Consider the following 21,869-nt stretch of genomic DNA (forward strand, 5'->3'; position numbering starts at 1 on the left):
ACCATTTGAAAGATAAACATCTCCTTAATCTAACCACGTTTTACGATTTCAAAAAGGTTTTACGGCGAAAGCATAAATTTAGAGTATGTTAGGACAGTACATTTACAAGAGTTGTGTGTAATGTTTTGTCAAGTCAAAGACAGGGTCACCAAAACCATAAAACCAGCTAAAATGATGCACTAACCTTTTACAATCTCCATCAGATGACACTCCTAGGACATTATGTTAGACAATGCATGCATTTTTAGTTCTATCAAGTTCATATTTATATCCAAAAACAGCGTTTTACTATGGCATTGATGTTGAGGAAATCGTTTCCTCCAATAACCGGCAGTCAAGTCAGCGTCACAAATTAAATAACTAAAATTAGAAAACATTGGTAAAATATTATATTGTCATTTAAAGAATTATAGATTTACATCTCTTGAACTCAATCAACTTGCCAGATTTAAAAATAACCTTACTGGGAAATCACACTTTGCAATAATCTGAGCACTGCGCCCAGAAAAATACGCGTTGCGATACAGACTAGACGTCATGTTGGGGAGATCTAAAATCGAAAATACTATGTAAATAATCCATTACCTTTGATTCTCTTCATCAGATGTCACTTACAGGTATCACAGGTCCATAACGAATGTAGTTTTGTTCAAAAAAGCTCATCATTTATGTCCAAAAATCTCCGTCTCGTTAGCACATGATGTAAGCCAGCCGGACTTCTCGTCATGAACGAGGGGAAAAAATATATTTCCGTTCGTTCAAACATGTCAAACGTTGTATAGCATAAATCATTAGGGCCTTTTTAACCAGAACATGAATAATATTCAAGGTGGACGAATGCATACTCTTTTATAACGTATTGGAACGAGGGTACCCAACATGAACTCGCGCGTCAGGTGTCTAATGGGACATCATCGTTCCATGGCTCTTGTTCGGTCAGATCTCCCTCCAGAAGACTCAAAACACTTTGTAAAGGCTGGTGACATCTAGTGGAAGCAATAGGAAGTGCCAAAATATTCCTAAGCCCCTGTGTTTTTCAATGGGATAGGTTTAAAGTCAATACAACACATCAGGTATCCACTTCCTGTCAGAAAATGTCTCAGGGTTTTGCCTGCCAAATGAGTTCTGTTATACTCACAGACACCATTCAAACAGTTTTAGAAACTTTAGAGTGTTTTCTATCCATATATAATAAGTATATGCATATTCTAGTTACTGGGTAGGATTAGTAACCAGATTAAATCGGGTACATTTTTTTTATCCAGACGTGCAAATGCTGCCCCCTAGACCCAACAGGTTAATGAAGGAAACTCCAATTCCCTTTGGAGTCTTAACTAAGTCATCGGCACGCCCCCAGGGACACAGACAGGACCTGGTGTCATGTGACAGCCATTTCTACGTTCAGTATATAAACCCCCACCCAGGGTTTCTTTCACCAGACCAGGCCTTCACTCCATTACGAGTTGGCCAATAGGTTTGACCATACATCCCTCTACTGAACTTTAACCATACCACGTGGTTAAACTATTAGACTATCGATACAGAATAAGAACAAGCCTTTGATACTAACCTCTCTAGGGTATGTGGGACGAAATCGTCCCACCTACGCAACAGCCAGTGTAATCCCGTGGCGCATATTCAAATACCTTAGAAATGCTATTACTTCAATTTCTCAAACATATGACTATTTTACACCATTTTAAAGACAAGACTCTCGTTAATCTAACCACACTGTCCGATTTCAAAAAGGCTTTACAACGAAAGCAAAACATTAGATTATGTCAGCAGAGTACCCAGCCAGAAATAATCAGACACCCATTTTTCAAGCTAGCATATAATGTCACATAAACCCAAACCATAGCTAAATGCAGCACTAACCTTTGATGATCTTCATCAGATGACAACACTAGGACATTATGTTATACAATACATGCATGTTTTGTTCAATCAAGTTCATATTTATATCAAAACCAGCTTTTTACATTAGCATGTGACGTTCAGAACTAGCATACCCCCCGCTTCCGGTGAATTTACTAAATTACTCACGATAAACGTTCAGAAAAAACATAACAATTATTTTAAGAATTATAGATACAGAACTCCTCTATGCACTCACTATGTCCGATTTTAAAATAGCTTTTCGGTGAAAGCACATTTTGCAATATTCTCAGTAGATAGCCCGGCATCACAGGGCTAGCTATTTAGACACCGACCAAGTTTAGCCCTCACCAAAATCAGATTTACTATAAGAAAAATGTTATTACCTTTGCTGTCTTCGTCAGAATGCACTCCCAGGACTTCTACTTCAATAACAAATGTTGGTTTGGTTCAAAATAATCCATAGTTATGTTCAAATATCCTCTGTTTTGTTCGTTGCGTTCAAGACACTATCCGAATGGTAAAGAAGGGTGACGAGCACGACGCATTTCGTGACAAAAAAATTCTAAATATTCCATTACCGTACTTCGAAGCATGTCAACCGCTGTTTAAAATCAATTTTTATGCCATTTTTCCGTAAAAAAAGCGATAATATTCCGACCGGGAAAGCGTGTTTAGGTTCAGAGACAAAAGAAAATAAAAACATGGGGTCATCTCATGCACGCGCCTAAGCCCATTGTCCTCTGATAGAGCACTTGCCAAAAGCGCTAATGTTTTTCAGCCAGTAGCTGGAATTACATCATTCAGCTTTTTCCTGCCTTCTGAGAGCCTATGGGAGCCGTAGGAAGTGTCACGTTACAGCAAAGATCCTCAGTCTTCAATAAACAGAGTCAAGAAGCTCAAGGAATGGTCAGACAGGCCACTTCCTGTACAGAATCTTCTCAGGTTTTTGCCTGCCATATGAGTTATGTTATACTCACAGACACCATTCAAACAGTTTTAGAAACTTTAGGGTGTTTTCTATCCAAAGCCAATAATTATATGCATATTCTAGTTTCTGGGCAGTAGTAATAACCAGATTAAATCGGGTACGTTTTTTATCCGGCCGTGTAAATACTGCGCCCTATCCCTAACAGGTTAATTACTAGTCTGCAGCTAGGAATTCGGTATCATTGAACGCGAAGACCGACGAAACATCCATTCTATAACGACATTAATGAATGTCACTATGAAATATTCATTCTAACCAAGAGAGAGAGAGAGAATGCGAGGACAAAACTCTCCAACAGAACAGAACTTTTCAACAAAGATCCCGAAAACACACTGAGCGTAAATATATATATATATATTGATTGCAATTGTTCCCGAATGAGTGAGTGTTCATGTGCAAAGGATTAGCATTTCAATTGTTAATATTTATCAACTCTGTAGTGTCTTCTCCGCTGCCCCTACCCCCCCCTTTTGTCTAACAAGCCGCCATGCCGGTTTAGCCCACTAGGGGCGCATTCCTTTATCATTTCTTTGTAGCCATATCTGTTTGATTATGCATTTCTGTTAATCATTTAGTTTAGTAAATAAATGATTTTAAGACAATTGATGTATGGATGACTCATAGTGAAGACTGGGTTCGTGCAGATAACCAACAATTTACGACGTTTGGAACGAGACTGGCGAGGTAAATAACACATCATTAATCAGATGACTCAGAGATCAGATATTATGATATCTGAAAGTTATATTAGGAAAATTATAACTTTGTAATCTGAATATTTTCCTTAGTGCCCCGACCTCCTAGTTAATTACAGCTAACAGATTAATCAGTTTAATCGCGAAATAATAATTACAGAGAGTTATTTGATAAAAACATGTCTTCAGTTTTAATGATGCCACAGGAGAGAGAAGGGTAGAGGAGAGAGGAGGGTAGGGGTGAGATAAGGGTAGGAAATGGTAGGAGAGAAAGGAGGGTAATGGGAGAGAGATTTGTGAAGGAGAAAGGAGAGTATGGGAGAGAGGAGGGTAGGAGAGAGAGAAGGGTAGGGGAGAGGAGGGTAGGGGAGAGAGAAGGGTATAGGAGAGAGGAAGGGAGAGGATAGAGGCTTAGGTTGAGAGAAGGGGAAGGGAGGGGAGAGAGGAAGGGAGAGGAGGGGAGGGGAGAGCGAGATTTGTGAAGGAGAAAGGATGGTAGAGGAGAGAGAAGGGTAGAGAAGAGGAGGGGAGGGGAGAGAGAGATTTTTGGAGTTGAGAGGAGGGTATACGAGAGAGGGGGAATGTGTGTACACATGGGTATTGTTGCACCAACTATAAGCCTGTCTTCCCATTCACATCATGAAAGGTCATGTTGATGTTCATTTCTCGTCTCCCCCCATCAATCACAAACAGTTCATATTAAAAGCACAGAAGTTTCAAAAGAGAAATTATATTTAAAAATATATATATTAATTATATACAAAAATATAACACTCCACTAGGACCCTCTCAGACAACCAGCTCCACTAGGGCCCTCTCAGACAGCCAGCTCCACTAGGGCCCTCTCTGTCAGCCGGCTCCACTAGGGCCCTCTCTGTCAGCCGGCTCCACTAGGGCCCTCTCAGCCAGCCGGCTCCACTAGGGCCCTCTCAGCCAGCCGGCTCCACTAGGGCCTTCTCAGCCAGCCGGCTCCACTAGGGCCCTCACAGCCTGCCGGCTCCACTAGGGCCCTCACAGCCAGCCGGCTCCACTTGGGCCCTCTCAGCCAGATGCGGTGGCGATTGTAGCATATAAATCTTTGTTGCCAACAACAACAAAAATGTGGGATGCGTGCCATCAAAGCCATTACACAACACATCACTAAACAATACATTATTTGCACTATACCAGTGCTACACCTGGCTATCAGCGGAGCCTTGTCTGGCAGCGAAACAGTTCATTCAGCCTCATTTACTGCCTTATAGAAAAAAATTGCTGATATGGCTGACTTGCTAAAACATATGTGGTTTCTACAGACAATTGAGATGCACAAATTATGGCATATGGGGATGACAAGCAGATAAGAGGTAATCCGTGATTTCGATTAGCGAGCTAGGACGGATGTAGTCAATATAATTACTACTACAAATACCTGTGTCTGGTAAACTCTCCTTCCAGACTCACATGAATCATCTCCAATCCAAAATTAAATCTAGAATAGGCTTCCTATTTCGCAACAAAGCATCCTTCACTCATGCTGCCAAACATACCCTCGTAAAACGGACTATCCTGCTGATCCTTGACTTCGGCGATGTCATTTACAAAATAGCCTCCAACACTCTACTCAGCAAATTGGATGTAGTCTATCACAGTGCCATCCATTTTGTCACACAAGCTCCATATACTACCCACCACTGCGACCTGTATGCTCTCGTTGGCTGGCCCTCGCTTCATATTCGTCGACAAACCCACTGGCTCCAGGTCATCTATAAGTCTTTGCTAGATAAAGCCCCGCCTTATCTCAGCTCACTGATCACCATAGCAGCACCCACCCGCAGAACGCGATCCAGCAGGTATATCTCACTGGTCACCCCCAAAGCCAATTCCTCCTTTTGCTACCTTTCCTTCCAGTTCTCTGCTGCCAATGACTGGAACGAATTGCAAAAATCACTGAAGCTGGAGACTCATATCTCCCTCACTAACTTTAAGCACCAGCTGTCAGAGCAGCTCACAGATCACTGCATCTGTTCATAGCCCATCTGTAAAAAGCCCATCCAACTACCTCATCCCCATACTGTTATTATTTATTTTTTTGCCCCTTTGCACTCCAGTATCTCTACTTGCACATTTGTCTTCTGCAGATCTATCACTCCAGTGTTTAACAGCTAAATAATACTTTTTCTATTGCGTTATTGACTGTATGTTTGTTCTTTCCATGTGTAACTCTGTGTTGTTTGTGTCGCTCTGCTTTGCTTTATCTTGGCCAGGTCGCAGTTGTAAATGAGAACTTGTTCTCAACTAGCCTGGTTAAATAAAGGTGAAATAAAAAATAAAAAACTCTTTGTTCAGCACTTATGAAATGGAGAATGACAGAATTCAGAACATGGGCCGTTCTTACAGTGTTGTCCCTGTACACCAAGTCAGAACCGTAGGATAAATAAAGGGGGCATATAAGCAGACAATGAAAGCTCTTACAATATTAGATGATTGCATTTCTCTAAAACAGGCTATAGGCTACATGTGCACCACCAATTCAGAACAGTAGGCGGAATTAAGAGGGGAAAATATACAAAATTATTTGGGTGAGGCACATGGGCTACTAACAGCTTACTACACAACATACACTTAGTATTACTTTCTTGCCTACAGTATACATACAGTATCTCTCTGGAATATTACATCATTTATGCAGCAGCATACAAATAATTTATTGACTCACCTTGTTGTGCTGTGCTCACTTGAACAGGAAGGTGGGGCGAAGGTCCTTCATGGGTGTCGCAGAACCCTCCGTTAATGTTGCTCATTCCGTGCACCAGTTTCGGAGGTCTACGTCACCTGCCTCTAGGCACTGAACTGTCTAATTACGCACACCTGGTTCCTATTTCCCACTGATTGTATTGGTATAAATGTGCCCTTTGTTTCACCATTGGGCTGTTGATTATTGTTCCATTGTCCGTTGGTAGTGTGAGTTCCTATGCCTTGTTGTTTTGGCTTTCTTGCCGCTTGTATTGTGCAGATGATTATGGGTCTCGTCCCGTGTTGTATCATTGTGAGCGACTCCTTGCTCTTTTGTTGGGTCTCAACCCTGTGTTTGTTTGGTCTTTTTTGTTGGATGACCATTCAAAACGTATTATTCCAGTCGGAACTTGTATTTTCCAGAGATCCCAGTTGTCTTAAACTCACTGATGTCAGATTTCCCAGTTCTGAGTTAACAGTTTTTTTAGAGCGCAGCAGAAATCATGCCGGATTTACAGCATGGCCAGTGTTTAATGTTTATCATTTTAAGCTTGGAAAAGAGACCCTTAAACCAGACTTGGACCACACACCACTGAATAGCAGGCTAGTGATTGCTTTGCAATGCTTGCAGTTAGCCACTGATTCCTTCTAAACCACTCATTGTTGAATTTAAGATTTCCAACTTGTTGTGAAATGGTATAGTCCAACGGCCGATGAGCACCAATATGGCAATGTATCTCTCCTTTCTCCTAAAGTGTGCACTTGTTCATTTCCCTTCACTGAAATGACCGGTGTAAGAAATATGGTGGAAACTCCTAATAGTCCAATCCTCCACCAATCCAATGCTTTCATATTTGTGGGAAGAAGTGAACAAGTGCGCACTTCAGGAGTTAGGAGATAGCATTGGTAGAAAGTTAGAGGTGATATTATAGCACACACTATGTGAAATGTTGCTGCTCTGTCAGCAGTTTCCCGTTGGGGGTTTTCAGAACATGTCAGTTTGCTGTATTTAGCTGCGTTCAACCACTGATCTGGGATAAGTTACTAAGAAGTTTATCTCACATCAAAGACCTAATGAACTAATGACTGTCACAGTTGTCTTCGTCTTCTGACGATAATGCGAAATCGTCATCAGAAAATGTGGACCAAAACGCAGCAGGTACGTGAATGCTCATCTTGATTTTTAATTATCTTCAAAATGAACGTACAAAATAACAAAACACGAACGATCAACAAAAACAGTCTGGTAAGGCACAAGGCAAAACACAGAACAATCACCCACAAATAACACATACAAACACACCCTAATATATGGGACTCTCAATCAAAGGCAGATAGACAACACCTGCCTTCAACTGAGAGTCCCAACCCCAATCAACCAAACATAGAAACACACACACTAGACTAACCATAGAATACTAAACATAAACCAAAACCCGGAAATACTAAATCAAACACCCTTTACACAAACACAACACCCCGAACCACATAAAACAAATACCCCCTGCCACGCCCTGACCAAACTACAAAACAATTAACCTTATATACTGGCCAGGACGTGACAATGACATAGAAGCCATATAGCCTAGCAGTGTTTTCAACTCTTCAGTCCACTCGTCATGACAGTAGACTTGTATAGCTCTGTGGAGCCCCAGTTAGAGACAGACATACTACATCAAATCAAATGTTATTAGTCACGTGCGCTGAATACAACAGGTTTAGACCTTACAGTGAAATGCTTACTAAATAAGAATAAGAAATAAAAGTAACAAGTAATTAAAGAGCAGCAGTAAAATAACAATAGCGAAACTATATACAGGGGTACCGATACAGAGTCAATGTGTGGGGACATTGGTTCGTAGAGGTAATATGTACATGTAGGTAGAGTCATTAAAGTAGCTATGCATTGATGATAACAACAGAGCGCAGCAGTGGTGTAAAAGAGAGGGGGGGGGCAATGCAAATAGTCTGGGTAGCTATTTGATTAGATGTTCAGGAGTCTTATGGCTTGGGGGTAGAAGCTGTTTAGAAGCCTTTTGAACCTAGACTTGGCGCTCCGGTATCGCCAGTCTATGACTGGGGTGGCTGGAGTCTTGGACAATTTTTAGGGCCTTCCTCTGACACCGCCTGGTAAAGAGGTCCTGGATGGCAAGAAGATTTGCCCCAGTGATGTACTGGGCCGTACGCACTACCCTCTGTAGTGCCTTGCGGTCGGAGGTTGGGTCCAGTCAGGACGCTCTCGATGATACAGCTGTAGATCCTTTTGAGGATCTGAGGACCCATGCCAAATCTTTTCAGTCTCCTGAGGGGGAATAGGTTTTGTCGTGCCCTCTTCATGACTGTCTTGGTGTGCTTGGACCATGTTAGTTTGTTGGTGATGTGGACACCAAGGAACTTGAAGCTCTCAACCTACTCCACTACAGCCCCGTCGATGAGAATGTGGGTGTGCTCAGTCCTCTTTTTCCTGTAGTCCACAATCATCTCCTTTATCTTGATCACTTTGAGGGAGAGGTTGTTTTCCTGGCACCACATTGCCACTTCTCTGACCTCCTCCCTTTAGGCTGTCTCGTCGTTGTTGTTGATCAGGCCTAACACTGTTGTGTCACCGGCATCCTTAAGCTGTCTGGGATAGGGGGCAGTATTTTCACGGCCGTATAAAAAACGTACCAGATTTAAACTGGTTACTACTCTTGCCCAGAAACGAGAATATGCATATTATTAGTATATTTGGATAGAAAACACTCTAAAGTTTCTAGAACTGTTTGAATGGTGTCTGTGAGTATAACAGAACTCATATGTAGTGGATAGAATTTGTAGTCCTTCTGTTGCTTCTCTATCAAAACTACAGTATCTGAGCTGTTATGTGACACTTTCTAAGGCTTCCATTGGCTCTCTAAAGCGTTCAGAAAGCGGATTGAGGCGTCTTCTGTCTCTGGGCAAAGTATAGCAACTCAGTTTGTCAGTGGCCTGCCTGGTGACTCAGAGATTGGAGATGCGTGGTCCCGCGAGAATGCTGTTTTTCTTTCCCTCTTTGAATGAATACACTATTGTCCGGTTGGAATATTATCGCTATTTAATGAGAAAATACCATAAAAATTGATTTTAAACAGCGTTTGACATGTTTCTAAGAACGCTAATGGAACATTTTTACTTTTCTTATCTCGATATGCACTCGCGCATTACCCTTTGGTTATTGACCAGAACGCACGAACAAAACTGAGGTATTTCGGCATAACTATGGATTATTTGGAACAAAAACAACATTTCTTCTGGAAGTAGCAGTCCTGGGAGTGCATTCTGATGAAGAACAGCAAAGGTAATACAATTTTTCTAATAGTAATTCTGAGTTTACTGAGCCCCGAAGTTGGCGGGTGTCTGAATAGCTAGCCTTGATGACCGAGCTATGTACTCAGAATATTGCAAAATGTGCTTTCGCCGAAAAGCTATTTTAAAATCTGACATAGTGATTGCATAAAGGAGTTCTGTATCTGTAATTCTTAAAATAATTGTTATGTATTTTGTCAACGTTTATGATGAGTAATTTAGTAAATTCACCGGTTGTTTTGGGTGGGAATGCTAGTTCTGAGCATCACATGCTAATGTAAAAAGCTGGTTTTTTATATAAATATGAACTTGATTGAACAAAACATGCATGTATTGTATAACATAATGTCCTAGGAGTGTCATCTGATGAAGATCATCAAAGGTTAGTGCTGCATTTAGCTGTGTTTTGGGTTTATGTGACATATGCTTGCTTGGAAAATGGCTATGTACTCTCCTAACAATCTAATGTTTTGCTTTCGCTGTAAAGCCTTTTTGAAATCGGACAATGTGGTTAAAATAAAGAGAGTCTTGTCTTTAAAATGGTGTAAAATAGTCATATGTTTGAAAATCGAAATTATTGAATTTTTTGAGGTTTTGTAATTCGCGCCACGTTCTTCCATTGGATATTTGGTGAGGCGTTCCGCTAGCGGAATGTCTAGATGCAAAAGTTTAATTAATGATGGTGTTGGAGTCGTGCCTGTCTGTTCGTGCCTGTCTGTGCAGACATGAGTGAACAGGGAGTACAGGAGGGGACTGAGCATGCACCCCTGAGGGGCCCCGTGTTGTGGATCAGCACAGCAGATGTATTGTTACCTACCCTTTCCACCTGGGAGCGGCCCATCAGTTTTTCCAGGATCCAGTTGCAGAGGAAGGTGTATAGTCCCAGGGTCCTTAGCTTATTGATGAACTTTGAGTGCACTATGGTGTTGAACGCTGAGCTGTAGTCAATGATTAACATTCTCACATAGGAGTTACTTTTGTCCAGGTGGGAAAGGACAGTGTGGAATGTAATAGAGATTGCATCACCTGTGGGTCTACAGTCGTGGCCAAAAGTTTTGAGAATGACACTAACATTAATTTTCACAAAGTGTGCTGCCTCAGTTTGTATGATGACAATTTGCAAATACTCCAGAATGTTAAAAGAGTGATCAGATGAATTGCAATTAATTGCAAAGTCCCTCTTTGCCATGCAAATGAACTGAATCCCCCAAAAAACATTTCCACTGCATTTCAGCACTGCCACAAAAGGACCAGCTTACATCATGTCAGTGATTCTCTCGTTAACACAGGTGTGAGTGTTGACGAGGACAATGCTGGAGATCACTCTGTCATGCTGATTGAGTTCGAATAACTGGAAGCTTCAAAAGGAGGGTGGTGCTTGGAATCATTGTTCTTCCTCTGTCAACCATGGTTACCTGCAAGGAAACACGTGCCGTCATCATTGCTTTGCACAAAAAGGGCTTCACAGACAAGGATATTGCTGCCAGTAAGATTGCACCTAAATCAACCATTTATCAGATCATCAAGAACTTCAAGGAGAGTGGTTAAATTGTTGTGAAGAAGGTTTCAGGGCGCCCAAGAAAGTCCAGCAAGCCCCAGGACCGTCTCCTAAAGTTGATTCAGCTGTGGGATCGGGGCACCACCAGTACGGAGCTTGCTCAGGAATGGCAGCAGGCAGGTGTGAGTGCATCTGCACGCACAGTGAGGCGAAGACTTTTGGAGGATGGCCTGCTGTCAAGAAGGCAGCAAAGAAGCCACTTCTCTCCAGGAAAAACATCAGGGACAGACTGATATTCTGCAAAAGGTACAGTGATTGGACTGCTGAGGACTGGGGTAAAGTCATTTTCTCTGATAAATCCCCTTTCCGATTGTTTGGGGAATCCGGAAAAAAGCTTGTCCGGAGAAGACAAGATGAGCAGTTCCATCAGTCCTGTGTCATGCCAACAGTCAAGCATCCTGAGACCATTCATGTGTGGGGTTGCTTCTCAGCCAAGGGAGTGGACTCACTCACAATTTTGCCTAAGAACACAGCCATGAATAAAGAATGATACCAACACATCCTCCCAGAGAAACTTCTCCCAACCATCCAGGAACAGTTTGGTGACGAACAATGCCTTTTCCAGCATGATGGAGCACCTTGCCATAAGGCAAAAGTGATAACTAAGTGGCTCGGGGAACAAAACATCGATATTTTGGGTACATGGCCAGGAAACTCCCCAGACCTTAATCCCATTGAGAACTTGAGGTCAATCCTCAAAAGGCGGGTGGACAAACAAAAACCCACAAATTCTGACAAACTCCAAGCATTGATTATGCAACAATGGGTCGCCATAAGTCAGAATGTGGCCCAGAAGTTAATTGACAGCATGCCAGGGCGGATTGCAGAGGTCTTGAAAAAGAAGGGTCAATACTGCAAATATTGACTCAGCATCAACTTCATGTAATTGTCAATAAAAGCCTTTGACACTTATGAAATGTTTGTAATTATACATCAATATTCCATAGTAACATCTGACAAAAATATCTAAAGACACTGAAGCAGCAAACTTTGTGGAAATTAATATTTGTGTCATTCTCAAAACCTTTGGCCACGACTGTACAGTGCCATGTGAAAGTATTCACCCCCTTGGCATTTTTTCCTATTTTGTTGCCTTACAACCTGGAATTAAATGTAAGGTCTGTCGTCAGGAATGGACCAAGGCACAGCGGGAATGTGGATACTCATATTTCTTTAATAAAAACATGCAAAGCATCCACAGGGAAAACAATAAACAATACTCATGACAACAGGAACAGTTTTGCAGGCACACAAAACGCAGTGCAAAAACAACTACCCACAACCCCAAAGAAAAACACACACTACTATATAGGACTCCCAATCAAAGGCAACTCAACACACCTGCCTTCAATTGGGAGTCCAACAACCCACTTACATGTAACACAAAAAAGCACTGCCACGTCCTGACCAAAACTAATACAATTGCTCCCTCTGCTGGTCAGGATGTGACATTAAAATAGATTTTTGGGTGGTTTGTATCATTTGATTGACACAACATGCCTACCACTTTGAAGATGCTAAATCTTTTTTACTGTGAAACAAACAAGAAATGAGACAAAACATTTGAGATTGCATAACTATTCATCCCCCCAAAGTCAATACTTTGTAGAGCCTCCTTTTGCAGCAATTACAGCAATTACACCAAGTCTCTTGGGATATGTCTCTATAAACTTGGCACATCTAGCCACTGGGATTTCTGCCCATTCTACAAGGCAAAACTGCTCCAGCTCCTTCAAGTTAGATGGGTTCCTGCTGGTGTATAGCAATCTTTATTAAGTCATACCACAGATTCTCAATTGGATTTAGGTCTGAGTTTTGACTAGGCCATTCGAACACATTTAAATGTTTCCCCTTAAACCACTAAAGTGTTGCTTTAGCAGTATGCTTAGGGTCATTGTCCTGCTGGAAGGTGAACATCCAGTCTCAAATCTCTGGAAGACAGAAACAGGTTTCCCTTAAGTATTTTCCTGTATTTAGCACCATCCATCATTCCTTCAATTCTTAACTTCTCTAGGGCCAGTGGGACGATCGTCCCACCTACGTAACAGCCAGTGGAATCCCGTGGCGCGTTATTCAAATACCTTAGAAATGCTATTACTTCAATTTCTCAAACATATGACTATTTTACACCATTTTAAAGACAAGACTCTCTGTCCGATTTCAAAAAGGCTTTACAACGAAAACAAAACATTAGATTATGTCAGCAGAGTACCCAGCCAGAAATAATCAGACACCCATTTTTCAAGCTAGCATATAATGTCACAAAAACCCAGAAGACAGCTAAATGCAGCACTAACCTTTGATGATCTTCATCAGATGACACACCTAGGACATTATGTTATACAATACATGCATGTTTTGTTCAATCAAGTTCATATTTATATCAAAAAACAGCTTTTTACATTAGCATGTGACGTTCAGAACTAGCATACCCCCCGCAAACTTCCGGTGAATTTACAAAAAATTTACTAAATTACTCACGATAAACGTTCACAAAAAGCATAACAATTATTTTAAGAATTATAGATACAGAACTCCTCTATGCACTCGATATGTCCGATTTTAAAATAGCTTTTCGGTGAAAGCACATTTTGCAATATTCTAAGTAGATAGCCCGGCATCACAGGTCTAGCTATTTAGACACCCAGCAAGTTTAGCACTCACCAAAGTCAGATTTACTATAAGAAACATTTTATTACCATTGGTGTTCTTCGTCAGAATGCACTCCCAGGACTTCTACTTCAATAACAAATGTTGGTTTGGTCCCAAATAATCCATTGTTATATCCAAATAGCGGCGTTTTGTTCGTGCGTTCAAGACACTATCCGAATGGTAAAGAAGGGTCCCTTTTTTTCTTCCCAATTTGTAGTAGTTACTGTCTTGTCTCATCGCTGCAACTCCTGTACGGACTCGGGAGAGGCGAAGGTCGAGAGCCATGCGTCCTCCAAAATACAACCCAAACTGCTTCTCGACACAATGCACATCCAACCTGGAAGCCAGCCGCACCAATGTGTCGGAGGAAACACCGTACACCTAGCGACCTGGTCAGCGTGCACTGCGCCCGGCCCACCACATGAGTCACTAGTGCGCGATGAGACAAGGATATCCCTGCCGGGCAAACCCTCCCTAACCAGGATGATGCTGGGCCAATTGCGTGCTGCACCATGGGCCTCCAGGTCACGGCCGGCAGCGACAGAGCCTGGGCTCGAACCCAGAATCTCTGGTGGCACAGCTAGCACTGTGATGCAGTGCCTTAGACCACTGTGCCACCCGGGAGGCCCATTCCTTCAATTCTGACCAGTTTCCCAGTGCCTGCCGATGAAATGGGATGGTGTTCTCGGGGTGATGAGAGATGTTGGGTTTGCACCAGACATAGCGTTTTCCTTGATGGCCAATGAGCTCAATTTAGTCTCATCTGAACAGAGTACCTTCTTCCATATGTTCGGGGTGTCTCCCACATGCCTATTGGTGGACACCAAACGTGTTTGCTTATTTTTTTTCTTTAAGCAATGGCTTTTTTTCTGGCCACTCTTCTGTAACGCCCAGCTCTGTTGAGTGTATGGCTTAAAGTGGTCCTATGGACAGATACTCCAATCTCTGCTGTGAAGCTTTGCAGCTCCTTCAGGGTTATCTTTGGTCTCTTTGTTGCCTCTCTGATTAATGCCCTCCTTTCCTGGTCTGTGAGTTTTGGTGGGTGGCCCTCTCTTGGCCGGATTTAATGGTGCTCCATGGGATATTCAAAGTTTCAAATATTTTTTTATAACCCAACCCTGATCTGTACTTCTCCACAACTTTATCCCTGACCTGTTTGGAGAGCTCCTTGGTTTTCACGGTGCAGCTTGCTTGGTGGTGCCCCTTGCTTAGTGGTGTTGCAGACTCTGGGGCCTTTCAGAACAGATGTATATATACTGAGATCATGTGACAGATCATGTGACTCTTAGATTGCACACAGGTGGACTTTATTTAACTAATTATGTGACTTCTGAAGGTAATTGGTTGCACGAGATCTTATTTAGGGGCTTCATAGCAAAGGGGGTAAAAATATATGCACGCATCACTTTTCCATTATTTATTTCTTAGTTACATTTTTTGAAATAAGTTATTTTTTCATTTCACTTCACATATTTGGACTATTTTGTTTATGTCCATTACATGAAATGGAGTCGCCTCTTCGCTGTTGACGTTGAGACTGGTGTTTTGCGGGTACTATTTAATGAAGCTGCCAGTTGAGGACTTGTGAGGCGTCTGTTTCTCAAACTAGACCCTCTAATGTACTTGTCCTCTTGCTCAGTTGTGCACCGGGGCCTCCCACTCCTCTTTCTATTCTGGTTAGAGCCAGTTTGAGCTGTTCTGTGAAGGGAGTGGTACACAGCGTTGTACGAGATCTTCAGTGTCTTGGCAATTTCTCTCATGGAATAGCCTTCATTTCGCAGAACAAGAATAGACTTGTTGCAAAAGGGTTTTCTAACGATCAATTAGCCCTTTAAAATGATAAACTTGGATTAGCCAACACAACGTGCCATTGGAACACAGGAGTGATGGTTGCTGATAATGGGCCTCTGTACGCCTATGTCGATATTCCATTTAAAATCAGGCGTTTCCAGCTACAATAGTCATTTACAACATTAACAATGTCTACACTGTATTTCTGATGAATTTGATGTTATTTTAATGGACAAAAATTGTTCTTTTCGTTCAAAAACAAGGACATTTATGTGACCCCAAACCTTTGAACAGTAGTGTATGTATAGTGGTGTATGTGTTGTCTCCAGGATGTTCTGTGGGAGGTAGTAGAAGTAGTAGTAATAGCAGTATTGGTAGTATATATATATTGGTGCTGTGTGTATTGTTGTCTCCGGGCTGTTCTATAAGAGGTAGTAGTATATACAGTTGAAGTCGGAAGTTTACATACACCTTAGCCAAATACATTTAAACTCAGATTTTCACCGTTTCTGACATTTAATCCTAGTAAAAATTCCCTGTTTTAGGTCAGTTAGGATCACCACTTTATTTTAAGAATGTGAAACGTCAGAATAATAGTAGAGAGAATAATTTATTTCAGCTTTTATTTCTTTCATCACATTCCCAGTGGGTCAGAAGTTTACATACACTCAATTAGTATTTGGTAGCATTGCCTTTAAATTGTTTAACTTGGGTCAAACATTTCGGGCAGCCTTCCACAAGCTTCCCATAATAAGTTGGATGAATTTTGGCCCATTACTCCTGACAGAGCTGGTGTAACTGAGTCAGGTTTGTAGGCCTCCTTGCTCGCACACGCTTTTTCAGTTCTGCCCACACATTTTCTATAGGATTGAGGTCAGGGCTTTGTGTTGGCCACTCCAATACCTTGACTTTGTTGTCCTTAAGCCATTTTGCCACAACTTTGGAAGTATGCCTGGGGTCATTGTCCATTTGGAAGACCCATTTGCGACCAAGCTTTAACTTCCTGACTGATGTCTTGAGATGTTGCTTCAATATATCCACGTAATTTTCCTCCCTCATGATGACGTCTATTTTGTGAGGTACACCAGTCCCTCCTGCAGCAAAGCACCCCCACAACATGATGCTGCCACCCCCGTGCTTCAGGGTTGGGATGGTGTCCTTTTTCCTACAAACATAACGATGGTCATTATGGCCAAACAGTTCTATTTTTGTTTCATCAGACCAGAGGACATTTCTCCAAAAAGTACGATCTTTGTCCCCATGTGCAGTTGCAAACCATAGTCTGGCTTTTTTATGGCAGTTTTGGAGCAGTGGCTTCTTCCTTGCTGAGCGGCCTTTCAGGTTATGTCGATATAGGACTAGTTTTACTGTGGATATAGATACTTGTTCGCTGCTCTGGCACCCCAATGGTGGAACAAGCTCCCTCACGACGCCAGGACAGCGGAGTCAATCACTACCTTCCGGAGACACCTGAAACCCCACCTCTTTAAGGAATACCTGGGATAGGATAAAGTAATCCTTCTAACCCCCCCTTAAAAGATTTAGATGCACTATTGTAAAGTGGTTGTTCCACTGGATATTATAAGGTGAATGCACCAATTTGTAAGTCGCTCTGGATAAGAGCGTCTGCTAAATGACTTAAATGTAAATGTAAATGTAATGAAATAAAATAAAAATACATTTAAAATGCAGGTTCTAATGCAACAAAATAGGAAAAACGCCAAGGGGGTGAATACTTTTGCAAGGCACTGTATTAGGGCAGTATGCAAATTGGTGTGGGTCCAGGGTTTCTGGGATAATGTTGTTGATGTGAGCCATGACCAGCCTTTCAAAGCACTTCATGGCTACAGACATGAGTGCTACGGGTCGGAAGTCATTAAGAAGGTTACCTTAGTGTTCTTGGGCACAGGGACTGTTGTTGTCTGCTTAAAACATGTTGGTATTACAGACTCAGACAGGGAGAGGTTGAAAATGTCAGTGAAGACACTTGCCAGTTGGTCAACGCACGTCCTGGTAATCCGTGAATGTTGACCTGTTTAAAGGTCTTACTCACATTGGGTGCGGAGACCGTGAACACACTCTTCCGGAAGAGCTGGGGCTCTCAGCTGTTCCAGTAAATACAGTAAATTAGCTTCAACTGGTGGGGGTATTTCTACACACCCCGTTTAACCATACTCTAGGTTTATCTGTATTTCTACACACCCCATTTAGCCATACCCTAAGTTTAGCTGTATTTCTACACACCCCATTTAGCCATACCCTAGGTTTAGCTGTATTTATACACACCCCATTTAGCCATACCCTAGGTTTATCTGTATTTATACACACCCCATTTAGCCATATCCTAGGTTAATCTGTATTTCTACACACCCCATTTAGCCATACCCTAGGTTTATCTGTATTTCTACACACCCCATTTAGCCATACCCTAGGTTTATCTGTATTTATACACACCCCATTTAGCCATACCCTAGGTTTAGCTGTATTTCTACACACCCCATTCAGCCATACCCTAGGTTTAGCTGTATTTCTACACACCCCATTTAGCCATACCCTAGGTTTATCTGTATTTCTACACACCCCATTTATCCGTACCCTAGGTTTAGCTGTATTTATACACACCCCATTTAGCCATACCCTAGGTTTAGCTGTATTTATACACACCCCATTTAGCCATACCCTAGCTTTAGCTGTATTTATACACACCCCATTTAGCCATTCCCTAGCTTTAGCTGTATTTATACATACCCCATTTAGCCATACCCTAGGTTTAGCTGTATTTCTACACACCCCATTTAGCCATTGTAACGGCCGTCGTTCAAATGAGACCAAGGTGCAGCGGAGGATGTGTTCATCATGAAAGGATTTAATGATCAACGAACACTATACAAAAGAAACCAAAAAACGACTAGCAACAGTTCTGTCAGGAACACACTAAACAGAAAACAATCACCCACAAAAACCCAAAGGAAAACAGGCTACTTATGTGTGACTCCCAATCAGCAACAACGAACTACAGCTGTGCCTGATTGGGAGCCACGCACGGCCCAAAACAAAGAAATACAAAAACATAGAAAAATGAACATAGAACGCCCACCCAATGTAACACCCTGGCCTAACCAAAATAAAGAACAAAAACCCCTCTCTATGGCCAGGGCGTTACAGCCATACCCTAGGTTTAGCTGTATTTCTACACACCCCATTTAGCCATACCCTAGGTTTAGCTGTATTTCTACACACCCCATTCAGCCATACCCAGGATTAGCTGTATTTCCACACCCCCAAAACCTCTTCCTGTGGCTATGAGACAGAGGAGGAGAGAGAGGGAGATGTCAACAGAGATAGGTCTGACAGACTAACATGCAGTCAACTGAATATATTTTCATTATTGACTTCTCACCAGTGATGTCATCATAACCAGTAACCTTTTCCACTCTTCCACTCTTGGTCCGGCTCAGCTTGACACTGACCGATGAAATGTATGATTTAAAAAACAGACGAAGCAGATGTATTAAATGATATATATACTCATCTGCAAATAGAGGTTCACATGGAAGGGGAATGTGTGTACACATGGGTGTTGTTGCACCATACCAACGATAAGCCTGTCTTCCCCATCACATCATGAAAGGTCATGTTGATGTTCATTTCACCTCTGCCTCTGTCTTCCTCTTACTCCTCCCTTTCTCCTTTGTTTCTCTCTGTCTCTCTGTCTCTTTCTCTCTTTTTCTCCTCTGCCTTTCTCTTTCTCCTCAGATCTCCAGGCTCAAAGCGACAGTCTACCAGGTAGGTAGAGTATAAATCTACAGTGATTGTAGCAGTTCAATATTAGTCAACTTTATTATTCCACATGGAGAAATTCATGTGTCCATACACACCATTCTAAAACCCAATAACAAGTACTGTTTTATGGAACTACTAATACTTGTCAACCACAAAGCATTACTGCTGTTAGAATAACAGAATCACTGTCATAATCTGTCCTCACCACTGTGTTTCCCTCTCTGCTGTTTACAGCTGAATTCTCAGTCAGACTGGTGAATGGGACCACTTCCTGTTCTGGGACAGTGGAAATCTTCTACAGAGGAGAGTGGTTGGGTCTTTGTACTAGTTGGTGGAGCATGATGAAAGAGGTTAAGTTTGTGTGTAGAGAGCTGGACTGTGGGAATCCTGTAGCTGAATCTGGAGGACCTCTGGTTGAAGATGGAAAACGAAGAGTCATACTAGATCGTTGCTATGGAAATGAGTATTCTATTAGACATTGTGACTTCATAAGAGAACCTGGTGTCTGTATTGGTAGAAATTATCATCAGGTGACCTGTTCAGGTAAGAGACTGGTCATATTGAGAGATTCATTTATACATTATACAATATCACCTTGTATCATTTTTATGTGTTTTTTATTTCATTTAAATAGAGAGGGAGATGTCAGATGTATTTAAACGTTATATTTGTGTTTGTCCTATTGGTTTATGGGAGATGTTCATGGGCAGATCATTGTAGTTCAGATGGTACTGAAGTGAAGCTGCCTGATGGATGTCCAGCTGTTTATTTTCTATAAAGTGAAGTGAACTTATTCCTGTCTCCTGCCTGCATTATTCCCAACCCTATCCTGAGTGACTAAGAACCCATTTCTACCTCTTACAGTATCAAACATAGCAAACTACAATATTTTATCCAACATATTTGTATTTAGTCCTTGACAGTGTAAACAACAAAACTGATTGAATGTTCAACCAACTATTTTTCTCCAGAGTCTGTGCGGCTTGTGGATGGAGCTGGTCTCTGCTCTGGGAGAGTAGAGGTGAAGTCCAATCAGTCCTGGGCCTCAGTGTGTGAAGCTGACTTTGACCGGCAGGATGCAGAGGTAGTCTGTGGGGAGCTTGGCTGTGGGGCTCCTGCAGCTCTACAGGGGGGGCTCTATGGAGAAGGTGAGGGTCAGACCTGGGATAAAGAGTTCCAGTGTAAAGGCAAAGAGTCCCTTCTCCTGGACTGTGACACCTCAGACAGAAAACACAACATCTGCCTACCTGGTAATGCTGTTGGACTCACCTGCTCAGGTAAGAAACAGTTTGTCACTCAATCAACATTGTTTCTCACATGGAGTGAAGAATGAGAGACAATATAGGTGTGTTTTAGTGAGAAAATAGTAAGATTACTGTCTCTCTTTTCTTTTCTCAGAGCCTGATGATGTGAGGCTGGTGGGAGGAGGCAGTCGCTGTGCTGGTGGAGTGGAGTGGTACGACCAGGGAGAGTGGAGGACTGTGGGAGCTGAGGACTGGGATGTAGCTGCAGTAGTGTGTAGACAGCTGGGTTGTGGCTCCACTGTTTCAGTACTACCTGGAGACACCACTAGAGGGTTTAGAGTTGACTGTTATGGGTCTGAGTCTTCACTGAGGGAGTGTTCCAGAACATATGATCTCCTTCCTGGACTCACAGTGATCTGCTCAGGTAATAACAAGATACACTATATGGCCAAAAGTATGTGGACATTAGTGGATTCAGATATTTCAGCCACACCTGACAGGTGTATGAAATTGAGCACACACACCCATGCAATCTCCATAGAGAAACATCAACAGTAAAATGTCCTTACTGAAGATCTCAGTGAATTTCAGTGTGGCACACCTAGGAGCAACAACGGCTCAGCCGTGAAGTGGTAGACAACACAAGCTCACAGAACGGACCGCCGAGCGCTGAAACACGTAGAGCGTAAAAATAATCCTCTGTTGAAAAACTCACTGCTGAGTTCCACATACTTTAGTCAATGTATTATATCTCCTTCCTGGACTCACAGTGATCTGCTCAGGAAATATCAAGATATTATAATTATATTAATCTATTTTCCTTCATTCATACAACTTCCTCTGCACCTCTCACGATGACTGTTTAGCTTGTCAGCCTGCTTTACTAAATAGATCACTCAGTCAAGTAGGAATCAAATACAACTTTAATATCCCAGAATACTTTTGCATTTGAGTGTTATCTCAGTGATGGTCTCTACTCACTACCACTGTCACAGAGGGAATGAGGGAGGAGGAGAGGAAGACTGAGAGATGAGAGAGAAAATATATTTTTATCACTGACTTCTCACCAGTTATGTCATCATAACCAGTAACCTTTTCCACTCTTGGCCCAGCCCAGCCTGACCCTGACATATAGCATCAGATCTTGTAGTTAAGGTGTCACTGAAGTGAAGCTGCCTGATGGATGTCCAGCTGTTTATTTTCTATAAAGTGAAGTGAACTTATTCCTGTCTCCTGCC

At 42.1% G+C, this 21,869-nt stretch overlaps 1 protein-coding gene and 1 long non-coding RNA gene across 2 annotated transcripts in view; one reads left to right on the forward strand and one right to left on the reverse strand.

Annotated features, from left to right (window-relative positions):
- LOC106597013 (deleted in malignant brain tumors 1 protein) overlaps window positions 1-21,869 on the forward strand; it is a 33,301-nt gene that overhangs the window by 9,097 nt on the left and 2,335 nt on the right. The window contains exons 3-6 of the mRNA XM_045713108.1: window positions 19,361-19,390; window positions 19,622-19,930; window positions 20,359-20,664; window positions 20,786-21,055. Of these exons, the coding sequence (XP_045569064.1) occupies window positions 19,361-19,390; window positions 19,622-19,930; window positions 20,359-20,664; window positions 20,786-21,055 (915 nt within the window). The remainder of the gene's footprint in view (window positions 1-19,360; window positions 19,391-19,621; window positions 19,931-20,358; window positions 20,665-20,785; window positions 21,056-21,869) is intronic.
- On the reverse strand, window positions 18,943-19,713 carry LOC123735934 (uncharacterized). The gene is made up of 3 exons (XR_006765827.1): window positions 19,593-19,713; window positions 19,199-19,407; window positions 18,943-19,069 (listed from the first exon to the last, which is right to left on the reverse strand). It is a non-coding gene; the product is annotated as an uncharacterized lncRNA (long non-coding RNA).

The sequence above is a fragment of the Salmo salar genome, unplaced genomic scaffold (genome assembly GCF_905237065.1).
Source record: "Salmo salar unplaced genomic scaffold, Ssal_v3.1, whole genome shotgun sequence".
In the NCBI taxonomy this organism is placed as follows: Eukaryota; Metazoa; Chordata; class Actinopteri; order Salmoniformes; family Salmonidae; genus Salmo; species Salmo salar.